Genomic DNA, 25833 nt, shown 5'->3' with positions numbered 1-25833 from the left:
TTAGATACCACATATAAGCGGTATATTTGTCTCCCTCTGGCTTACTTCACTTAGTATGACAACTTCTAGGTCCATCCATGTTGCTGCAAATAGCATTATTTCATTCTTTTTTATGGCTAATATCCCATTTTATATATATATATATATATATATCCCATCTTCTTTATTCATTCATCTGTCGATGGACATTTAGGTAGCTTCCATGCCATTATTCTCCTACATAAGGCTATTACAGCATAATTTTTTTTTCTGTATTATGGAAATCTGGAAGTGTCCTCTAAAATATATTTAGGAAACATGTAGGGAAAATAGGTACAATTTCACAACATTCATATATTTTGAAAATTAGCCTTTTGGAATCAATCTATCATTCTCCATAAATAAACACATTTTTCAGACCACCAGGGTAGCATTTGGAGAGTCAAAATTATTAGTTTACTAAATTGTGATCTTATTGGAAAAACAGTTTACTCAAGGAATCACTGGATTTATTAATCTTTGAGTTGTTACATATTGAATTTGAAAATCAAAACATTCAAGATAATATTGTATTTTTCCGGTTTCCCAGTACCATTTACTAAAGAGAGACTATCCTTTCCCCATGTATTCTTGCAACCCTTCAAAAAGATTAGTTGACTATATGTTTGGGTCCACTTCTAGGTTCTCTATTCTGGGTTCTCTATGTGTATGTTTTTAAGCCAGAAACAAAATGTTTTGAATATAAGTACTGTGTACTACAGTTTGAAATCAGGAGCAGTGATGACTCCAGCTTTGTTCCTTTCTCAAGATTGCTTTGACTATTCAGGGTCTTTTGGGATTCTGTACAAATTTTAGCATTGTTTTCCTAATTCCATAAAAAGTGAATGTCAAGAGAGATTGCACTGAATCTATAGATCCCTTTGGGTAGTATGAATACTTTAACAATATTAATGCTTCCAAATCATGAAAATAGGACATCTATCAATTTACTAGTCTTACAAATTCTTTCAATAATGTCTTATAGTTCTCAGTGTACAGATCTTTCACCTCTTTGGTTAAATTTATTCCTAAATATGTTATTCTTTTTGGTGATATTGTAAATGGGATTGTTTTCTTAATTTTGTTTTCAGATCATTCACTGTTTGCATAGAAATGAAACTAATTTTTGTATGTTGATTTACTATCATACAACTATATTGAATTCATTGATTAGTTCTAAAAGTTCTTTGGTGGAGTGTTTAGAGGTTTCTATATACAAGATCATGCCATCTGCAAACACAGACAGTTTTACTACTTCATTCCTGATTTGGATGTATTTTATTTATTTTTATTGCCTAATTCCTCTGGCTAGGACTTCCAGTACTACCTTGTATAGAAATGGTGAGAGTGAGCCTCTCATTGTCTTGTTTCTGATTTTAGAAGAAAAGCTTTCAGCTTTTCATGACTGAGTTAATGTTATCTGTGGACCTACCATATTTATTATGTTGAAGTATATTCCTTCTGTACCTAATTTGTTGAAAGATTTTTAATAAGAAAAAAATTGCTGAATTTTGTCAAATGCTCTATCTGCAAGTATTGAGATGACTGTATAACTTTTAGTCTTCATTTTGTTAATGTGAGACAACTTTGAGCAGCTTAATTTATGTGTAATTGATGTTTCTAAAGGAGAGGAGAGAGAGGAGGAGAAAGTTCTGGGGACTCTGAGTTAGTTAAAGCTTTCTTAGATACAACCCAAAAGCTTGATACATAGGATAACATGTTGGTAAGTTGGACTTCACCAAAATTCAAAAGAATATGCTCTTCAAAAAAATCTCTTAAAAGAATGAAAGGACAAGCTACAAACTAGGAGAAAATACTTGTAATTCATATATAACTGATAAAAGGTTTGCATCCTGAAAATATTTTAAAAGCTCACAATTCAATAATAAGAAAACAAAAAACCCCAATTTAAAAAGAGGGCAAAAGATTTGAACAGACAATTGAAACTAGACATTCATTTGGCAAATAAGCACATAAAAATACGCTCAACATAATTAATGCTTAGGTCAATGCAATCAATACCACAATGAGATAACCACTGTATGCTTGGAATGGTTAAAATTAAGAAGACTGATAATAACAAGTATTAACTAGGATGTGGAGGAACTGGAACTCTCATATTTTGCTGGGAATCAAAAATGGTATACTTTGTTGTGACCACCTAGAGGGGTGGGATAGGGAGGGTGGGAGGGAGGGAGACGCAAGAGGGAAGAGATATGGGGACATATGTATATGTATAACTGATTCACTTTGTTATAAAGCAGAAACTAACACACCATTGTAAAGCAATTATACTCCAATAAAGATGTTAAAAAAAAATGGTATACTTTGAAAAACAGTGGAAGAGTTTCTTAAAAACTTAAACATACTCCTTCTATATGATCCAGCCATTCCGCTCCTGGGTATTTACCCAAGAGAAATGAAAGCAGATGTTCATATAAATACTTACACACAAATATTCACAGCAGATTTATTTATAATAGCCCAAACTACAAGCAACCCATATTCTGATCAATAGGTAAATGGAGAAGCTGTGCTGTATCCATATAATGGAATACTATTCAGCAATAGAAAATGAAGTATTGATATATTCTGTAATAAGAATGAATCTCAAGATAATTATACTGAATGAAATACATCAGAAAAAACGTACATACTGTACTATTTCACTTATAGTATAAAAGTTTGGGAAGTGTATGTTAATGTATACTGAGAGGAAGTTCAGTGGTTATCAGGGATGGAAGTGAGGGCCAGAAGGAGGTATTACGAAGGGATATCAGGAAAGTTTTAGAAATGCAGTACATTTATATTTGAATTATCTCGATTGTGGTGATGGTTTCAAAACTTTCAATATGTATAGTTTATAATACATCAATTATATCTCAGTAAAGCTCATAATAAAAATTAGAAGTTTGACCTGAAGTTTTATATGCAATGACTTGCTGACCATGCCACGCATAAAAGCAGTGGCTGATTATTTCAACTGACATTAATAAGCCAAACAGTTCCTATACCTGCATGTACAATCTGGTCCTATCCTATGTATTTCATTTTAAATGAATGATCCTGAAAAATCTTTGAATTTTTCTTTTAAACAAATATTTAATGAGTACCTGTTATCTGCTGGGCATGATACCAGGTAATTTCACCTGCAGGATCACAGTTAATGAAAACGTTGGTTGTTGTTGCTCTTGCTCGCTGGAACAGAAGCTACGTATATCCATTTCCCAATGAACAAACACATCCTGTTGCTTAAACTGGACCCAGTCCTTACTATCTTAAACAAATCATCTACACAGCATGCAAAATCTCTGATTTCACCTTTTCATACCTAAAATTCATTGAAAAAAAAAAAAGAACCCTTGGATAAAATCAAATAGAGCATTCTGTGTAAGCCAGGATGGGTTTCAAACCTCAATATTTATGTTTTAGATTCACAACCAAAGGATTCCTTGGTTAGTTCCATGGTCAACTGACTCTGAAGCTGTTCCCGTGTCAAGCTGATTTTCTTCTGGAAACCAATGCTCGACTAAATATCATAAGTAGAGTTTATCCATTAAATACTAGTTAAGCCCAAATTACAGTTGACCTGATTAGGCTAAGAATTAATTTGAAGTGGATAAGCCATTATTAAATAAAAGTCAAAGATCCCGCTTCAATTTCATTTCACACGATTACATGCATCTTACCATCGGGGCTGAACTGCAAGATATCACTCTGCACATGGCAGATTAGTTCTCATGATTTCAGCTTACGTCTATCTGGACAAATCACCAATCCCAATGTGTTCTCTACTGAGCACGTACAATGTACATCCATGATGGCATTGATGTACCAGCTGGCCTGGAGCTAAGTTCTTGGCTACAAAACTGTTAACTCGAGACATTCAGATAAAGACAGTGCTTTCAATTAGGGTAACTGAGAAGTTTGGTATATGTAAAAAAAAAAAAAAAAAAAAGTTTAGCCAGTAAAGGTAAGAAGTTTCTTCCAATATATCATACGTAGATCTATTTGGCCAAAAGGAGAAAACAATATTTAACGCTCCTACATGTTACAGGCTGTATGATATATTGGAAGCAGAAAGAACATGAATTAACTAGACACTTGTGGGTTCTAGCCCAAGTCCTTGCTTTCCTGCTTACCATCTATTTGGCCAGGGGTAAACAACAACCTGAGTTTTTTCCTTTATATCTATAAAATTGGCAAAAAGGATCTCTGACTTACCCACTTCAAGGAATTGCTGAATCAAATAGATAATATATGCAAAAGTCCTTCACAAAACTGTAAAAGCCACATAAGCATTTGAACTTTCTATTGCAAGTCTGACTTTCAGGAGAAGGTAGGTAAGATTTAGAGTAAAGAATATTCCACCAGGAGTACGAAACCTAGATTCTGGTTCTGCCCCAGAATAGCTTTTCCAACAAAGCCTGCACTCTTCCTGGATGTTTTTTGCTTACCTACGAAAATGTGAAAAAGTCAAATGATAGATTCAAAATAACAAATTTGAGAGTCTGAACTTTTTGCAGAAGACAAAAGATTGTGTGAAACTCTTTTCCTCCAAGTTTTTCATTTCAGCACAACAATTATTTAAAACTGGAGGAACCTGCAGCTGTGTCCAATGCCATGTGTCCAGCTTTAGAGACTTTAATCACACATTATTGTGGGTAGTCAAGGAGGAAAGCAGCCTAACGAGCTTTGGTACACCCTTAATTAAATGACAAATGTGTGTCAAAGTAACTGATCAAATTTCACTTACTTTTAATTCAAGAATATAGTGATCTTTCATATTCCTTACACATCCTGACGCATTTCCAATACACCTTGTGAAGCTCATTATCCATACCTGAAAAGGCCTCCTGCTGAAAATGTTGAGGTGTTTCCTTATCCAAATGTTGCCTTGATTCCCAAATATCTGCCATAGCAGCTGTCCTCTTGTGTTGTTCCAGATTCGCTGGTAGATGGCCAGCTTGTAAATGTGCTTTCCGAACATGTGGTAATAAAAGCGGAAGGTGCAGCCCTCCACGTCAGTGGCATTAAGGATCGGGCTGAGTAAAGCAGCTCGGTTTTGGAAAACTTGTGGTTCAGAAGATTCTATATAGAGATAGTGTCCTTTAGCTGTGCCCAAAGTATTATCCTTCATCGGCCCTGTATTAAGTGTTGACGTTGGACCCTGGTTCCAGGTCCAATCAAAGTCATCTTCTGTATCTTGTTCCCAGTTACAAATTCCATTTTCAAAGTCACATTGAAGTTCAGGTACTGAAATTGGCATGAAATAAAATCAAAAGATAATCAAGGACGAAAATAGCTATGAATGGGAATACTATCAATAGTAGATACTTTGCTCCTGCCAAGGTAAACCACTTTAATTTTTTTAATGCAACGTTAAAGCAAAATGTTTAAAAGAGTAACTAAATCTTAGATAATACATCAAATAATAATATTTTATAGCCAGAAGGTGGAATTACTTTGGCCATTATTTCCCAAATGCCTTTTCTACCCATCCCTTGCCCACTGTTATTACCATAACTCTATGCAAATGATCACTACCCCATGGCTGGCTTGCTGCAACAAACTTCTGGCTCAGCGGATTTCAACTTTAGCTGAATGTTCCAATCACCAGTGAACATTAAAAAAAAATAACAATAAAGCTCAGAATTCACCTCCAGACGTGTTGATTTAATTAGTTCAAATGGTGTAGCCAAACATCAGGATACTTTACTAGCTCACTTAGTGACTCTAACATGCAGGGCTAACAAGAGTCATAATTTAACAAATCTCTATCTTTCAGAATCCCCTGGGGTGCATGGTAAAATTGCTTACTCCATGGTAAAGTCCTGCACAAATACTACTATGTTAGGTATGGAGTGAAGCCCAAGAATCCATATTTTTAACAAGCACCCAAGATGATTCTGATGCAGGTGTTCTCCAGACCTCACTGTGAAATCAAATTCTTCTCTCTGGTTCCATCCTGCCCCAGTTTCAAGCATCCCTCCACACTTGTAAAAGAATGACCATCTTTTAAATGGCAGTTTATTTTTTTCTCCATTGAGAATCATTTAATATTGACTCATTTAATCTCAGCTTAAATCTAAACTTCTCTATCTTTCAAGCTTCACTCTTCCCAGATTAAAATAACTTCCTGTTCGTCCCCAACTACCTTTCCCCTTGGCATGCACCAATTTACCAACGTGCCCTAAACCTCTCACCCCTCTCTCGATCTCTATTTATGCTTATTATTATGCCTGTTTTGCCAGTTCTTAGCTGTGTCTCCTCAGTGGTAATCTTTTCTTCTCACTGGATTGTGGCTCCTTTGAGCTGGTGCTTTTAAACCTCTAACTCCCTTCAGTCAGTAGAAGAATTCAAAGCACTTTTAAAGAATTGACCAGTCCCTTATCAACTGAATACTCTACCTACATTTGTAGGATATAGGAATGTATGTATTTTTCAAGATGTGATGATTTTGTCAACACCAAGTACTTGTTTAGAATAAATGGGATAGAATATACAAATACTGTATTTGTATACAAATGTATACAAATACATTTGACAGTATTTGGGCAGAAGGGACAGGATTTTAAATTAAGGAGGAGTTCCACATTTTAGCTTCATTTACATAAGTTAATATTTTTGAAAGACAAACGTCAGCTGGCCTTTAACCATTCATCTTATAACGGCACTTGGTGCCAAAGTGAACAAATATTCTGAAACAATAAATAAAAGGATATGTGAATAAATGCAGCCAGGCAAGAACAAATCATCTGTCTCTGAAAACCAGAGAACAGGAGCTTAGACCTAATGAAGGGAATCAAGTGAGTAAATGGCAAATGGGAGATGAGCTTTCTTTTGATGTTTCCTCACTTGTGACTAATCAACGCAGCTGGGACGTGAACTGGACCCCACAGGTCCCCTGCAGGTGTCAGTCTTGGGTTGTGCAGAGGAAGGGGGATGTCAAGCTACTGAGGTTTTTGACATAAAACTGGCACTAAAGCCAACAGATTTTTACATTGCCTGTCTTCATACTGACTGCATGCTCAATTTTTATTTCAAAAGGGAAGGCACGTGGCTCCACCCTTAAATGAAAGACCACGTTCTAAACATACTTTAGAAAATAGAGCATCAATTTCTGGATGTCTAACGCATTCTATGTTAATAAATTACTATGTCTAGGGACTTCCCTGGCGGTCCAGTGGTTAAGACTATGCACTTCCGCTGCAGGGGGTGTGGTTCGATCCCTGGTCGGGGAACTGAGATCTTGTATGCCGCGTGGCGCAGCCAAGAAAAAAAAAAAAAAAAAAAGTAAAAAGGAAGTCTCCATTTTAAAAAAATTACTATGTCTAGATGGAAGGCTGCGAGAGAAACTGACAGTCACTACTATTTCCTTTCACTGATACTTAGTCACAAGAAGTATTTTGATAATCCCCTTCTACTCAGTTAATGCTGAGAAGTTTGAAGGATAATTTGCTTATTTTCAGTAACAGATCAACGTTTTTTAAGAAGTGGGATTTGAAGTGCATGAAAAAGATGAAAAGGCTTTCTAAATTTGCAAAAATAAATTACTTTAGGACAAGCAACACTTCTTATAACAGCCATTGTCAAAATCATCAATTTTATTTATATGCACTAAAGGTATTAGCTGTGTAACGAGCTGCATGGTAATTCTGACTTTAACGTGCCTGACTATTAAATACCACATATGTGCAAAACTGTCTACAATGGTTTATATGGAAATTTCTCAATGTAATGTTTCCTATGATGTACCAAGCATTTGACAGCTTTACTTTGGTTTATGGTAAGCCTCCCAATTTAATAGGCACATAACTTGAATTTAAAGAATTGTTGCTATTTCTGGGTAAAGAAAGATGCAAACTTTCTCTGACTGATGTTGGTAATTAAAAAAGAAAAACATCTCTTAGCCTCTGACTCATTTTCAGGAGCAAATGCACTAGGCACTACCAGGAGCCAGGTTTATTAAATTGCAAGACATACATAATCATCAGGTACGATAAACTTTTTGGTAATTTAAACCGGAAGCTCGGGGCTTATCTTTGACACCTCACTCTCTGCTCCCTATAGCCAGAAGATTTTTAAACGTCTCTACTAAATATCCCTCATCCAACTTTAGTCCATCCATCTCCACCACTTGTCACTGCGATACAGGCTGCCAACCCCTCTCCGGGGAACTACTGCCAACGGCCTCCTAGTAAATCTTCTGAATCTACTCTCCTCTAATCCATTCATTACACTGTATCCACAGTGACATTTTTAAATCTGCCAATTTTATTATATTACCTTCCTTCTTAAAAACCTTCAGATGACGGAAAACTTCCTTAAGACGGTCCACAAAGATCTGCTAACCTGGCCTCCACCCCCATCCTTATGTTGCATCCTGTCTCCCCTGTTGCCTTACTCCAGCCGCGCTGGGTATCTTGCAGCTGCCATGCACTCATCTATCAGGGCTTTGCAGACATGCATTTACTTATTATTTCTCAGATCTCAGCTAAGTCACCACCTCTAGAAAGTCCAATGCCATAATTATAGAGAGCCATAGCACCCCCATTTGAAACTCCTGTCAAAACTGTCATTTTACATTTATTTTTTAAATATGTGAATATTTATCTGCTCAATTGGACTGTAAGCTCCCTGAGGTCAGGGACTCTGTATAACTGTGCTCATCACTATATCTCTAGTATCCAATTCATAAATGTACATAATAAATACTGACGGCTTGACTAATTAATCACACATAACATTCATTGACTTTGGAACAATGCTTAGGGCCTTTGTCTTGACTGACTAGAGAACAGTGAGCCAATCAAGATCACCACATCAAAATGAGTAAGAGGGACCAGAAAGAAAAGTACTTACCACAGTTGACCTCATCAGTATAATCACCACAATCATCCACCAGATCACATAACTGAAGCTTTTTTATGCAAGTCTTAGTGTGTAGACACCAGAAATGATCTGGCCCTTTGCAGCTCTTCGAAGGGGGTGGGAGAATACAATTTTCAAATCTGACATCATCAATAGCCGAGACCCCATCATAAATGCCAAGGCTGACTTTATGTAGTGACAGATGGAAGGGCTGAGTAAGGCGTCCAAGCTGAACAGTTGCCTGTGACCACTGGTTGCCCTGGTTATATAATACTCTCCAGAGTACTGTGGAGTCACTGGAATTTTCCATGTGTAGCTGTAACTCAGCTGCTCCCACTGATAGGCCATAGTTATAAAACCTGAAAGAGAACAAGCAAAAGAAATGGAAATGATTTATGGAATAGACTAAATATTTAACTTTTAGACTCTTCCACTCAGTTAACAGTCAATTAAAAATGAGTTATAAAAATAGATGCCTTTATTTATTATTGCAGTAATTGTGGCCACCTATTTGCAAGAGCTTATCTGCCGAGGTGCATATTCTGGCTCTCAGGACCCCATGAACCTTTCTCAAGGAGTTTAGTCCAGAACACAGGAAGCAGTGTTAATTAAATTATAATCCATTGTTGGAGGGAGAGTCCCTTTCATCTTAAGAAAGAACACAACAAATACTGATAACGTGCTCCTAAGTAAAATGCTAATTGTGTGGATCTAATGCAATAGCTATTTTTAAAGCAAAGCCAGATTACAGGACAAATTACAATATCTAGTAAATGCAGGAGTATGCCTGGAACCGCCGGGCTGCTAGAGTAGTTGACCATTGTTTTTACTATTTACCAGAAGGAAAGTGTGCATCCAGGTCCTGTCTGGCTGAAAGTTGGGCTCTGGAGTTTAGCAATTTGTGATAAGCTGTTGCTTTTCTTCAGAATGAACATAAAGTGCCCTATTGGGATACAAAAAGAAACCATAAGTTTAACCTACTAAATTCTAAAATGAGACATCTGTCTGTAAACCCTACACTGAAGACTATACAACAATTAAAAATCAATAAAAGTGACTGTTAGTCAAATTTACTCTTATAAATATTAAACTATTATCTAGAGCTAGGTCAAAATTATGCCAAAAACAACTGGCAATTCCAGTTAATTCAGCCAAAAATGTATCTATATTCTATCTCCAAAACCCATAAAGGAGTGGTTCTATGTTGACAACATAAATATAATCGACAATATTCAACTATCCTACTATTTGTTGTAGTTAACACAGAACTTTACTGCTTCTCTTTCTCTTCTCAGACCCGAGCAAAGGTAAAGTGAACTACAGATCTTCCTTGACTTAAGATGAAGTTACGTCTGATAAACCCATCATAAATTGAAAATATCAAAGTCCAAAATGCATTTAATACCCCTGACCTACCGAACATCACAGCTTAGCCGAGCCTACCTTAACCATGCTCAGAAAATTTACATTAGCCCACAGTTGGGCAAAATCATCTCAGGGCCTATTTTATACTAAAGTGCTGAATATCTCATGTAATTTTTTGAATGCTGTACTGAAAGTGAAAAACAGAACGGTTGTCAGTGTATCAATTGTCCACCATGGTGACTGCATGGCTGACTGGGAGCAGTGGCTCTGCCTCTGCCCAGCATCAGGGGAGAGTATCACAAGTATACTGCTAGCCCGGGGAAAGGTCAAAATTCAAAATGTGAAGTACAGTTTCTACTGAACACGTATCTCCTTTCACACCATCATAAAGTTGACATATCATTAGGTCAAACCACCGTAAGCTGGGGAAAGTCTGTAGGTACAGAGACACTCACTGTGCATGCTTCTTACCTTGAGATGTGTTGCGAGTGTGATCCCAAGGTGGAGCCTGTTGCTCAAAATCAGCAGAGAGGTTGCTTCTAGAGCTCCAGGTCCAGTCAAAATCATCCTCACTAGCTGCTTCAAACCAGCCACAGCTATTTGCTTCAAAGTCACATTCGGAAACTGAAGAACAAAAACGTAGCTTTTAGGTTGGCTCTCCAAGGTGATCACACACTTTAAGAAGGGTAGACAACCCTTCTTCCCTTGGAAATCACCTTGTTACTCTTCCCTAAGTACATTAAAGCCACAGTTGATGAAAAAAAGGATCCTATCTGATCCTCCCAAAAACTCAGAATTGTGCTTTTCATAATGGAAATTGATAAGGCAAAATTATCAATTTAAGAATATTTTCCAAATATTCTAAGAAACAGCATCATTCAGCCACATTGCTTATAGAATTGCCAAGGTCTGCCTAATTTATTTTGACACTCATGTTAGTTTCTCTGCTGCTATTACATCATCTGGAAGACTGCATTGTTCCTACAAAGTATTTTACACTAAACCATGAAAAGCTACTTCTAAAAAATTTAATGTTTGAAAAATTCAGATCCATTATATTTAATATGAATGTTCACCTCTAATTTTTGTAGAGCTTACTATTTCCCAAAGCATTGAATACATCACCTAATTGGCAGAAGGCAGAATAATTTGACCTACTTTTCAAGTAAATATGAAGAGAAATAGTTAAGTTACACAAATACATTCTGGAGGAGGAAAAGAAGAAAAGAGAGAGAAAGGGAAAGAATGGGATGTTATAATAATAGCAGTATCAAATTATAGCTAATATGTGGTGAATACCTAATGTAATAGACCCTATACTGAAGGCTTTATATAAATCTAGCTTTTACAATAGCTCTTGGGAGAAGGTATTATTATTGCTGCTTTACAGAGGAAGAAAGGAAGGTTTAGGGAAGTTTTTAACTTAACCAACGTCATATAGTTAGAAAGTTGTAGAGGCTGATTGAAATCCAAATATTCTAACTCCTAGTCTAATATTCTTTCTTCAACTGTTGACAATAACTTTTAATTGTCATTAGATTGGAAAAGGGATGAACCAAAAAGGCATAATCTGAATTTGCTTACTGTGGATATTCAGGTGTTACTACAGACTCCAGTGCAAAATAAGATTTGCCCCCATTGATGATTACTACACTGGGATCCTTGGCCATTGGATATTTTTATCCAAGGATATAGTAATAAACTATATAGATTTTCCCTTAAAAAAATAACTTAGGAAGTAAACAATAAATTTAGAAGATAAAAGTATAAAGTAAATCACTCAGTGAGATTAAAAAAAGTTAAATTGTAAAGGCATTTTTACCTAATGATAAATCATGCTTAATTTTGAAAATGCTTCCTTCCACGTGGGGAGGAATGTGAGTTGAGTAGTAACATCATAATCACTATTGATTTTTTTTAAGTTTCTACGAAATATGTGATCTCAAAAAATATTTGTTTTCTATCAGGTCTCCTGGTCCAAAATATGGCCAGCAGAATACTTTCAAATTTTACCAAAAGTCAATGAGAATGCATGAATACACTTTAAAATAAATACTTTAAGAATGTTGCATCAACTTTAATAAGCAAGAGATAACTATATTTCAATAGAGACAAATAGAAATCAGCAAAATGGAGAGACTACTGCTATACCTAGAATAAAGATTTCTCAAGTTTAGAAATCTGTGGTGAAGCAAAATTAAATGCTACTCAAAAGTGAAAAACAATAATGATAAGACAAGTTAGGGATAAATGCTAAGAATATTTAACTCTTCGTATTTTCAACAGCCATCTCTATAAATATAAATAACCCATAAATATATATAGATTCCAGTATGTAGATGCTATTTCAATCCCAGGGAAAGCAAATACTTTTGATTCCTATTTCAGATAATCCAAAAAAATAGGATCCCGCAGTTTTTGTTATGCAAATAGAGAAAGAAAACAAGTTATTGCTACTATATATCTATCCCACATAGATCCCTGGAAAGGGAAACTTATCATCTGCTATCTCAGGAGATATTGCTGTGGAAATAAATGAATATTCAAATAGTAGTAAAATTTAAGAAACTATTGCAGCAATTCTGTAGTTCTCTTAGATAAGGCTCTTCAAAGATAGTGATTTTTAAAGGGATGATTATGCTGTTAAAATTCAAATGTGACTTTCTAGTATACTTTGTTCCTATATATTTAGATTTCTCTACACATTAAAACCTCACCTTGATTAATCAGAGATGTAATAATCAGATGAAATTAACCTTCTTGTTAGCCAGGAATCAAATATACACCTCATTAGAACAGTTTTTTGAAAAATATGTAATCTTTTACTTAGAAATACAATATCCTGGGTAAGTTTTAATAATTGAGGTTGAAGGATTTTTCGCTGTTTTCTAGAGCAACATTATGGACTTCCTCAATTATCATCATCATCATCATCAGAATCGACATTTTGCAATAACAACTGCAGTTATCATTTATTCGAGGTTTATTGTGCACCGAGCTTTGTGCTAGGGGCTGTTACATTCAAAACAGGTTGTCTACTGACACAGAATTTCCAAAAATTATGCTTGTCTATTCTATGGCTATCGATAGAAAGGCTAGTAACTCTAGCAGCTTTGAATTTTTTGAGTAATATTACCCTGTGGCTTCTACTAGTTATGTCAGTATAATTATAGTCTCTGTCCCTGGGGAAAGGGTGCTAGGGGGTATTTGGTAGACTAACAAATAGGTCCATCACCCTACACTATCCCTGCCATTTTTAGAGCTTTTCACTGAGGGAAAAGAAGATGAATTTCTGTAGGAGCCAAGAAAACTTGTGGCGGGGGAAACAACAGAATCAGATGCTGTCTCATTTCAGATTCACCGTTTTAGAACTTCTTTGATGGCTTGGGATGATTCCTACCGAGGTTCATGTGTAAGGAATAAACATGAAGTATACAAAGGTGAAATCTGGCTGACAATTTGGGCCTCACATAAAGACTTAAAAATGTATAGAAGAGTACTTATTGGTATTCACCCAAAGGAGTTGAAAACTCTGTACACAGATGTTTATAGCCGCCTTATTCACAATTGACAAAACTTGGAAGCAACAAAGATGTCCTTCTGTTGGTGAATGGATGAATAAACTGTGGTACATCCAGACACTGAAATATTATTCAGTGTTAAAAAGAAGTGAGCTATCAAGCCATGAAAAGACATGGAGCAACCTTAAATGCATATTACTAAGTGGCCAATCTAAAAGGCTACATACTGTATGATTCCAACTATTTGAAATTATGGAAAACACAAAGCTATAAAAAGTCAGTGGTTGCCAGCAGCTGAGGGTGAGGGGAAGGAGGAAGAGGTGGAGCACAAAGGATATTTTATGTGAAAAGACTCTATACGATGCCACAATGATAGTTGTCATTATACATTTGTCCAAACCTATAGAAAGTACAACACCAAGGGTGAACCCTAATGTAAACAATTGACTTTGAGGGATTATGATGTATCAGTGTAGGTTCGTCAATTGTAAACAAATGTCCCAGTCTGGTGGGAGACGTTGATAATGGAGGAGGTTATGGATGCCTGGGGGTGTGGGGTATATGAGAAAACTTGGTGCATTTTTCTCAATTTTTCTGTGAACCTGAAACTACTCTTAAAAAGTCTTAATAGTTAACTACTAATTAATATAAGTGCTCTAAAGAAAACACAAAATTTATAGGCAGAAATATGTCCTGACACATCATGTGGTTAAACTTCAAACTCCCTTTGGTCTTAGCCACACAGGCAAAAGATGCCCAAGTTTAGGGGGAAAAAAATGGCTAAACATGCAGGTGGTAATTGTAAAAAGTTAGAAAACTGGAGCCTACCACTGTGGATTACAGAGAACCAGCAAAGGCACAAATGCAGTGTGGAAGGCATGCATTCAATACGTATGTTATCTTACTTATTCCTCCTGAAATATACATATGAATATTGTCCCCAGTTTAGAGCTGGGAAACATAAGGCTGACAGACGAGTAACATATAATTTCTCAGGGCTCATTATTGTTGACACAATTCCTTCCCAGACCTTTGATGTCAAAGCCTGTGCTCTTAAAAAAATTATACTGTTTCTAGTAGTTTAAAAAGTAATAATAATTATATCTAACAATTTTTGGACAATTCTTATATGCCAGGCACGTACTATGTGTTTTTAATGCAAGATCATATAAAATCTAAACATGCATAACCACAGGATATGCTCTGGAAGCAGACTCTAAACTATATAATAAGTCCACTAGATTGGCTCTCCCTGTTTATTTGAAGCTTTTTTTTTTTCTCTAGCCTTTTGACCTTCCTAAAAGTTCCATGAAGGACAAAAGTTAATTGAGTATTCCAGTATGTTGGCTTCAGTTCACTGAGGTTGTACTTTGTTTGATTAAGCAGAGGTTACTACAAACGTCAAATGCATTAATACTATATATCCAATTTTAAAACATGTTCTCTACTAATTATATTGCTTTGAGCTTCAGGCTTTTCCATTCATTCAAATGGTCATATGTTTGGAATTACGATAAGGTTGAAGTAACTGAACTCTAGACTTCATCAATAGTTAATATTCATCAGTTATTTAAAACATATAATAGTAAGGGAATATTTGCAAAAGTACCATGAAATTTAAAAAGCCTATAAAAATAAATAGCAATAATGAAATATTTTAAAGAATACTAAAGCATAAATAACTAAATAACATTTGGCATTCAAAATTACTGCATTTGAAATAAGAATGATTAATTACATTATTCTACATATGACTTTCAGGGTCTCCTGTGATCTGACCAATAAAGACACTGCTGGAAGACAATTCCCCATAGGTCTCTCATATTTCTGCATGTGTTATAAGCTGAGTCATTAACTGTCTATTTGTTCCAAACATCTTTTCAAGGATGTTTAAACAGCAAATAATCATGAAGAATAGAGATAGTGATTCTGTCTACCAGAGGGCAAGTTCTTACCCAATATAATATAATAAAGATAATGTTTCCCTCTAAAGCAAAGGTCAGACAAATTTGTTTGAATCCCACTATAAAAGATTTGGATTCCATAAGCTCAGGCTTTCTTAACTGTAATGCCAACCCACTTTATATGTATATCCACCTGGGCCCCTCTGTGTTGCCCTGGGACTCAGAAAGCAAGAGGAAACAAGGCAAACATGATGTTTATTATGCTGTTTGTTATACTATTAGTAATAAAGTCCTTTGTCTCTGACCCAGGACTCTCACCCCTCCTGACATCCATAAAACTATGGCAGATAACTTGTTAGCTTATAACTAGGGTAAAGTTTCAGACCCTTCACAGTTGTCAACACAAACTACATTAAACTTTATATGTATAGTACCCACCATTAGGTAGCTTAAAATCTAGCATGGGAAATTTATAAGCAAATAGGCAATTGTAATAGCATAATAACTATCATGTATTCATTCATTCATTCTTCATTCATCTGAAAAATATTTATTGAGTACATACTATATGTTTGGCACAGATATACAGCCTAAGAACACAGCAGTGAAAAAAAGCGGCGGGGCGGGGGGGGGGGGGTCGGAGCGGAGCGGAAGAAACCAGAAAAAAAAATCTGTCCTCATGGACATAAAATCAGAGAGGTTACTTTAATTTTTTGGCTTTAATTTTGAGTCAGATTGCAGAAAAATTGAGATGTTTTAAGGAGAGAAGTGACAAAATCTGACTTAACCTGATCACTGTGGCTGCTGTATTCAGAGAAGACAGAGTGGGTGGGGTGGGCAAGAAAAGAAGCAGGAAGATAGTACAAAAATCCAGACCTGACAATGGTCTGGGTCAGAGTGATTGCAATGAAAATAAGGATGAGTGAGGCGTTCTGGATGTATTTTGAAGGTAGACATGATAGGATTAACTGACATCAGATATGGAGTGTGAGAAAGAGAAATGAATCAATATGATCTCAAAGTCTTTGACCTGAAACAATGGAGGTACCATTTTATGAAGTGGAGAAGACTGTGAATAAGTAGGTTTGGGGGGAAGCAGAGGAAGAGGAAATACTATAGTTTCAGAAGTACTAGAGTTGAGATTCCTATTAGGTATTCAAGAGATCATGTCAAGTAGAGAGCTGGATATACAAGTCTGGAGTTCAGATCAGAAGTCCAGGCTGGAGATATACACCAGAAAATAATCAGAGTGGCAAGAATAAAGCATAAACATAGGAGAAAAATCAGAAGAGTGGTTCCTAGTGTCATGGAATCCAAGGCAAGTAAGTGTTTTAAGGAAGCAGGTAATATTATCTCTGTCAAGTGCTGTTGATGGGTCAGGTGAACAATGAGAATAGACCACTGAATCTAGATCACTGCTAACTTCGATGAGAACAGTTTATTTTGAATAGTGACAGCAAGGCCCCCATTGATAAAAAGAAATCAGAAAAGTTGAAGACAGTAAAATACAATTAATTCTTTTGAGGTTTATACTTTGTAAAGGGGAAAAAATGATGTGATGGCTGAGGAGGAAGTGGGATCAAGAGAAGATTTTAAGTCATGAGAAATAAAAACATGTTTTTATGCTGAAGAAAAGATCTGGTAGACAGGGAAAATCGCTGGAGCAAGGTTGTTGAACAGGCAAACAGAGATGGATTCTACTTACAAGAGAAAGAGTTGACCATTAGAAGGAGCATGTTATTCAGAGTAAAGGAGAAAAGAGTTTAAAGTGGGTAGAAGGGATACTGGAGCTCATGAAAGTCCTTTTCCGGGTGTTCCTATTTTCTCAGTGAAATAGGCTGTAAAAGCATCAGCTCAAGCTAGGGAAAGGGAAGTAAGACAGATGTTGGAGAAGACAGGAGAAAAATGTTATTCATTGAGAAGAGGGGGAGGGGGCAGAGGGAACGGAGTGGGGAAGCATAATGTGATTCCTAGGGAGTACGAGATTCCATCTAGGGTTGTGAACATCTATTTAAAGTGAGAACAGATAACACTGTTTTGTTTTCTTCTCCAGCCACATTCCGCTATGCAGATTCTGGCTCTGAGAGGGTTGAGAGCCACATTTAAACAGTTTGTGCTTTAGTGACTATGATATACCAGAAGACACCAAGGCAGTTAAAGGACAGTGTATGGCAGTCATTACAAGATTAGATAGACCATGGAGTTTAAACTGCGCAAGAAAGGAAGTGAGTGCATGAGGGGATGAAGGATATAACTGCTTTACCTGGAGGGCTTTTTCTTTGGTTTCAGTTTTAACTGTTGTACTTTATTTTCTTTCCTGTGGCCTCATCTCCTTTGTGTCTAAGTGCTTGACAATGTATATAACAAAAAGTAAAATAATTTGGGGCCTAAGATGTTATCGCCCTTCAGTAAGATTTATGTTTGTTTCTGCAGGCACATAGAGTAAATAATACTTGAGGATTACATCAAACTAACTTCAGGGATTGAGAGTATTTGGGGCTGGGTTTGAGGCCCTGTGAGGAACAATAATTTGCAGTTCACACAGACCTCTTGGATGCAGACTTTTAGGCATTACAGATAAAATTCTGTGGAGTATACCAATCCATATTTATACTAAGCCTGGACTCCAACTTCCAAAGTGCTATAAGATTTCCAAAGTGCTATACTCAGATTCCCAACTACTTGTTCCATGTTGGCATATGAAAGTGGTGTTAAATACCAGGTTCAAATATCAAGGTCTTTATTCTTACTTGGTCACTTAATTTGTCCCTTCCTTTTTACATCTTCAGTGAATTCAAGTAGATTTTTAAAAATCATTTTGTTTAGATTTTCTAGTTGTTCTCAGTTAGAGGGTGTCCCGAATTACTCAATCCACCATAACTGGAAATAGAAGTTCTAGCATTTTTAATTTCCATTTTTAAAAATAGTACTTTAGAACAAATTTTATATAATAATAGTATGTACAGTAGTCCCCCCTTATCCATGGGGGATATGTTCCAAGACCCCCAGTGGTTGCCTGAAACGAGCAGAGAGTATCAAACCCTACATATATTTACTAAGTTTTGTGCTACACATACACACCGAAGATAAAGTTTATCAGTTAGGCACAGTAAGAATAATAACTATATAGAAGAATTATAACAATATACTGTAATAAAGTTATGTGAATATGGTCTCTCTCTCAACATATCTTCCTGTACAAATTTAACACCTTTCCATCTTAGCTAAGCACTTATCATGCATTGTGGCCATGACTTTTGTAGTTTGAGATGCAACAGTAAACTAGAACTAATTTTTTTCCTTCTTCACAATTTCGCAGATAAAAGATTCATTCTTACTGTAGATCTTAGCATATTTGCATACATTTTTTTTCTTTCCTTATTAAGTCAAGAACTTTCACCTTTTCACTTAAAGGAAACACTTTACAGCTTCTCTTTGGCATAATCCAGATTGCCAGAAGTACTACTTTTGTGTTTTGGGGCCATCATTAATTCAAATAAGAGTTAGTTGAACAAAAGCACTGTAATACCATGACAGTTGACCAGATAACTGAGATGATACTAAGTGACTAAAGGGTGGAATACAGTGAACAAAGGGATGGTTCACATCCATGGCAGGACAGAGCAGGACAGTGGGAGATTTCATCATGCTGCTCAGAATGGTGTGCAATTCAAAACTTATGAATTGTTTATTTCTGGAATTATCCATTTAATACTTTCAGACCGCAGTTGACCACAGGTAACTGAAACCACAGAAAGTGAAACTGCTGATAAAGAGGGACTACTGTATTAAAATATTTGTGGAGTAATTATGGGTGCATAATGCTCTGGTAGAATTATATAATATTGTGGAATGGGGAAAAGTTATTTTTCCTGATGTCAAATTGTTTATTATGAAATAAAGAACAAAGAAAATATATGTGTGTGTCTAGATGTGTATATAAGGTGCAAAATGACCTATATGTGATACACAAATACATAATACAAAATATTCACTTAGTAACTTTCCACTCTACTTTGTGTATACTATGTTAATAGTTAAACTTAATAAATTTTTGTATTTATATAGATTCTAAAATATTTTATTAACAGGTGTTATAATGGGTTCTCTATATCCAAAACAGTAATTACTATTAAATACATTCATAAGATATTAAGTCAAAATGGATACGTAGTCAAACTTAGTGATAAATGGTCTTTCATTTTTGTTTGGGAAAGGAAAAGAGTGGAAAAAGTTGGAAGAGCCAGAAAAAGCTAAATTTGAGCACTTTAGGATTCTTTTAAAGTCAGTGAATTATTAATGTCAATACGTTTTTCAATTTGAGGTCTCTCCCAAAGCTAGAGCTCCAAGAGGTACTAATTCATTTATCCATGAGGATGAGAAATCCTTAAAAATGCACTCAGTCCCACAATGAATACTGAAAAGCCAATAGTTTTCCACCACATAATAAAAATTATAATTTTAACAAGGAAATGGGATGTAGGAATAAAATAACTTACAAGATAAGCATACAAAATCAAGGAATAAAAAGGCATCATTAAGAAGTGATACAGATAGGAAAATACTAATAAAACTGGACTTGACTTGCATCTTAAAAATGGATAAAATAATAATATAAGTGACTCAGAAGTGACTGAAGAACAGGATATCCTGGGTACTGAAAGATCCCTATGAATTTTAATGAAATAATCTGAGCTTATTAACTCCACAGATAATTGGGCTCTTCCCAAAAAGTACAGAACATTAGAAATCATTAGGTTAGTCAGAGGAAAGAAATATATTAACTACACAAAGAAGATATAAATAAAAATCTAACAGGATAGAAAAAAAATTAACCATTTAAAAAAATTCATTTATTTCTGCCTATCTTAGGCAAAGAATAGTACGACCTTTTACAAACAGTATTTTCTGTTCATTTATATTACTGCAGTATACATTTAAGGTGATTATTATCTCAAAAATTGTTCCTAGAAAGTTCAGGTTAGGGAGATGAACATAATGAGTTTATTACATGCCTGTGCCATGGTTTATTCTTGTTCTGTGGTAGCAGGCACAAAACAAGAGGTTACTGGACATTTTTCCACGTAAATGTGATGAAGCAGAATCTCTGCTCTTATTCAGCAAAAGGTAGGGAGTTCTCTTCATTTATATTTCTGAACTGGGAAGGCCTTGTGATATTCTTGAATTATTACTTAAGGCAGAGCTAGTCTAACACATGGTTATCCTAATCTAAGATTCTCTTAACCTTGCTCAAGTTTTAAAGAGAGTTAAGAATAAGAGAATGAGGTGGAGTCAAGAGAGCGCACTAGGAGGACACAGAATTCACGTCTCCTCACAACTAGGGCACCTACCAGGCACCGGTGGGGGACCACAGACACCTAAGGGGATGGGAGGAACCCCCAGTGACCGGCTGCAGGATCTTGGTTCCCAGGCTGGAGGTAAGGCCCAAGCTCCTGAGGTGGGAGCTCCGAGTCCAAACTGCTGGACTAACAGAGAACCTCAGACCCCAGGGGATATCAATAGGAGTGAGGCCTCCCAGAGGTCTTCATCTCAGCACAAAGACCCAGCTCTATCCGACCGTCTGCAAACTCCATTGCTGGACATCTCAGGCCAAACAACCAGTAAGACAGGAATACAGACCACCATCAAAAAAATAAAAAATGAAATGACAAAAAAATTTGTTACAGACAAAGAAGCAAGGCAAAAACCTACAAGACCAAATAAATGAAGATGAAATAGCCAACCTACCTGAAAAAGAATTCACAGTAATGAGGGTAAAGATAATCCAAAATCTTGGAAACAGAATGGAGAAAATATAAGAAATATTTAACAAGAATCTAGAAGAAATAAAGAACAAACAGTGATGAACAATACAATTACTGAAATTAAAAATACTCTAGAAGGAGTCAGTAAGAGAATAACTGAGGCAGAAGAACGGATAAGTGCACTGGAAGATAAAATGGTGGAAATAACTGCCAAGGAGCAGAATAAAGAAAAAAGAATGAAAAGAATTGAGGACAGTCTCAGCGATTTCTAGGACAACATTAAACGCACCAACAATCGAATTATAGGGGTCCCAGAAGAAGAAGAGAAAAAGAAAGGGTCTGAGAAAATATTTGAAGAAATTATAGTCAAAAACTTCCCTAACATGGGAAAGTAAATAGTCAATCAAATCCAGGAAGCACAGAGAATACCACACAGAATAAACCCAAAGAGAAACACGCTGAGACACATATTAATCAAACTATCAAAAATTAAGTACAAAGAAAAAATATTAAAAGCAGCATGGGAAAAGCAACAATTAACATACAAGGGAATCTCCATAAGGTTAACAGCTGATCTTTCAGCAGAAACTCTGCAAGCCAGAAGGGAGTGGCAGGACACATTTAAAGTGATGAAAGGGAAAAACCTACAATCAAGGTAATTCTACCAGCAAGGATCTCATTTAGATTCGACAGAGAAATTAAAATCTTTACAGACAAGCAAAAGCTAAGATAATTCAGCACCACCAAACCAGCCTTACAACAAAAGCTAAAGGAAGTTTTCTAGGCAGGAAACACAAGAGAAGGAAAAGACCTACAAAAACAAACACAAAACAATTAAGAAAATGGTAAAAGGAACATACATATCGATAATTACCTTAAATAAATGGATTAAATGCTCTAACCATATTCCATGCAAATGGAAATCAAAAGAAAGCTGGAGTAGAAATTCTCATATCAGAGAAAATAGACTTTACAAGAGACAAAGAAGGACACTACATAATGATCAAGGGATCAACCCAAGAAAAAGGTATAACAATTGTAAATATTTATGTACCCCACATAGGAGGACCTCAATACATAAGACAAATGTTAACAGCCATAAAAGAGGAAATCGACAGTAACATAGATATAGCAGGGGATTTTAACACCCCACTTTCACCAAAAGACAGATCATCCCAAATGAAAATAAATGAGGAAACACAAGCTTTAAATGATACATTAAACAACATGGACTTAATCAATAATTATAGGACATTTCATCCAAAAACAACAGAATACACTTTCTTCTCAAGTGCACATGGAACATTCTCCAGGATAGACCAAATCTTGGGTCACAAAACAAGCCTTGGTAAATTTAAGAAAACTGAAATGGTATCAAGTATCTTTTCCGACTACAACGCTATAAGACTAGATATCAATTACAGGAAAAAGTCTGTGAAAAATACAAACACATGGAGCTAAACAATACGCTACTAAATAACCAAGAGATCACTGAAGAAATCAAAGAGGAAATCAAAAAATACCTAGAAACATATGACAATGAAAACACGATGGCCCAAAATCTATGGGATGCAGCAAAAGCAGTGCTCAGAGGGAAGTTTAATGCAATACAATCCTACCTCAAGTAAAAAGAAAAATCTCAAATAAACAACCTAAACTTACACCTAAAGCAATTAGAGAAAGAAGAACCAAAAAAACCCAAAGTTAGCAGAAGGAAAGAAATCATAAAGATCAGATCAGAAATAAATGAAAAAGAAATGAAGGGAATGATAACAAAGATCAATAAAACTAAAAGCTACTTCTTTGAGAAGATAAACAAAATTGATAAACCATTAGCCAGACTCATAGAGACAAAAAGGGAGAAGACTCAAATCAACAGAATTAGAAATAAAAAAGGAGAAGTAACAACTGACACTGCAGAAATACAAAGGATCATGAGAGATTACTACAAGCCACTATATGCCAATAAAATGGACAACCTGGAAGAAATGGACAAATTCTTAGAAAAGCACAGCCTTCTGAGGCTGAACCAGGAAGAAACAGACCAATCACAAGCAGTAAAATTGAAACTGTGATTAAAAATCTTCCAACAAACAAAAGCCCAGGACCAGATGGCTTTACAGGCGAATTCTATCAAACATTTAGAGAAGAGCTAACACCTATCCTTCTCAAACTCTTCCAAAATATAGCAGAGGGAGGAACTCTCCCAAACTCATTCTATGAGGCCACCATCACCCTGATACCAAAACAAGACAAAGATGTCACAAAAAAAGAAAACTACAGGCCAATATCTCTGATGAACATAGATGCAAAATCCTCAACAAAATACTAGCAAACAGAATCCAACAGCACATTAAAAAGATCATACACCATGATCAAGTGGGGTTTATCCCAGGAATGCAAGGATTCTTCAATATACTCAAATCAATCAATGTGATACACCATATTAACAAATTGAAGGATAAAAGCCATATGATAATCTCAATAGATGCAGAAAAAAATTTTGACAAAATTCAACACCCATTTATGATAAAAACTCTCTAGAAAGTAGGCATAGAGGGAACCTACCTCAACATAATAAAGGCTATATATGACAAACCCACAGCCAACATCGTTCTCAGTGGTGAAAAACTGAAACCATTTCCTCTAAGATCAGGAACAAGACAAGGTTGCCCACTCTCACTACTATTATTCAACATAGTTTTGGAAGTTTTAGCCACGGCAATCAGAGAAGAAAAAGAAATAAAAGGAATCCAAATGGGAAAAGACGGAAAACTGTCATTGTTTGCAGATGACATGATACTATACATAGAGAATCCTAAGGATGCTACCAGAAAAGTACTAGAGCTAATCAATGAATCTGGTAGAGTAGCAGGATACAAAATTAATGCACAGAAATCTCTTGCATTCCTATACACTAATGATGAAAAATCTGAAAGAGAAATTAAGTAAACGCTCCTCCCATTTACCACTGCAACAAAAAGAATAAAATACCTAGGAATAAACGCACCTAAGGAGACAAAAGGCCTGTATGCAGAAAACTACAAGACACTGATGAAAGAAATTAAAGATGATACAAACAGATGGAGAGATATGCCATGTTCTTGGACTGGAAGAATCAACATTGTGAAAATGACTATACTACCCAAAGCAATCTACAGATTCAGTGCAATCCCTATCAAACTACCAATGGCATTTTTCACAGAACTAGAACAAAAAATTGCACAATTTGTCTGGAAACACAAAAGACCCCGAATAGCCAAAACAATCTTGAGAAAGAGAAACAGAGCTGGAGGAATCAGTCTCCTGGACTTCAGACTATACTATAAAGCTACAGTAATCAAGACAGTATGGTACTGGCACAAAAACAGAAATATAGATCAATGGAACAGGATAGAAAGCCCAGAGAGAAACCCACTCACCTACGGTCACCTTATCTGTGATAAAGGAGGCAAGAATATACAATGGAGAAAAGACAGCCCCCTCAATAAGTGGTGCTGGGAGAACTGGACAGGTACATGTAAAAGAATGAAATTAGAACACTTCCTAACACCACACACAACAATAAACTCAAAATGGATTAGAGACCTAAATTAAGGTCAGGCACTATAAAAATCTTAGAGGAAAACTTAGGCAGAACACTCTATGACATAAATCACAGCAAGATCCTTTTTGACCCAGCTCCTAGAGAAATGGAAATAAAAACAAAAATAAACAAATGGGACCTAATGAAACTTCAAAGTTTTGCACAGCAAAGGAAACCATAAAGAAGACGAAAAAACAACCCTCAGAATGGGAGAAAATATTTGCAAACAAAGCAACTGACAAATGATTAATCTTCAAAATATATAAGCAGCTCATGCAGTTCAATATCAAAAAAACAAACAACCCAATCCAAAAATGGACAGAAGACCTAAATAGACATTTCTCCAAAGAGGATATACAGATTGCCAACAAACACATGAAAAGATGCTAAACATCACTAATCATTAGAGAAATGCAAATCAAATCTACAGTGAGGTATCACCTCACACTGGTCAGAGTGGCCATCATCAAAAAATCTACAAACAATAAACGCTGGAGAGGGTGTGGAGAAAAGGGAACCCTCTTGCACTGTTGGTGGAAATGTAAATTGATACAGCCACTATGAAGAACAGTATGGAGGTTCCTTAAAAAACTAAAAATAGAACTACCATATGACCCAGCACTCCCACTACTGGGCATATACCCTGAGAAAACCATAATTCAAAAAGAGTCATGTACAACAATGTTCATTGCAGGACTAGTTAAATAGCCAGAACATGGAAACAACCTAAGTGTCCATTGACAGATGAATGGATAAAGAAGATGTGGCACGTATATACAATGGAATATTACTCAGCCATA

At 35.8% G+C, this 25833-nt stretch overlaps 1 protein-coding gene across 1 annotated transcript in view; it reads right to left on the bottom strand.

The window, feature by feature from the left end:
* Positions 1–25833, bottom strand: part of MALRD1 (MAM and LDL receptor class A domain containing 1) — a 638500-nt gene that overhangs the window by 446888 nt on the left and 165779 nt on the right. Inside the window, exons 16-19 of the mRNA XM_082385765.1 lie at positions 10729–10881; positions 9730–9835; positions 8884–9251; positions 4862–5274 (exon numbers count right to left, since the gene is read on the bottom strand). Coding sequence (XP_082241891.1) covers positions 4862–5274; positions 8884–9251; positions 9730–9835; positions 10729–10881 — 1040 coding nt within the window. The remainder of the gene's footprint in view (positions 1–4861; positions 5275–8883; positions 9252–9729; positions 9836–10728; positions 10882–25833) is intronic.

This window comes from Balaenoptera borealis (genome assembly GCF_965194805.1).
Source record: "Balaenoptera borealis genome assembly, chromosome: 3".
NCBI classification, from domain to species: Eukaryota; Metazoa; Chordata; class Mammalia; order Artiodactyla; family Balaenopteridae; genus Balaenoptera; species Balaenoptera borealis.
This window is presented reverse-complemented; position numbering and strand designations above follow the sequence as displayed.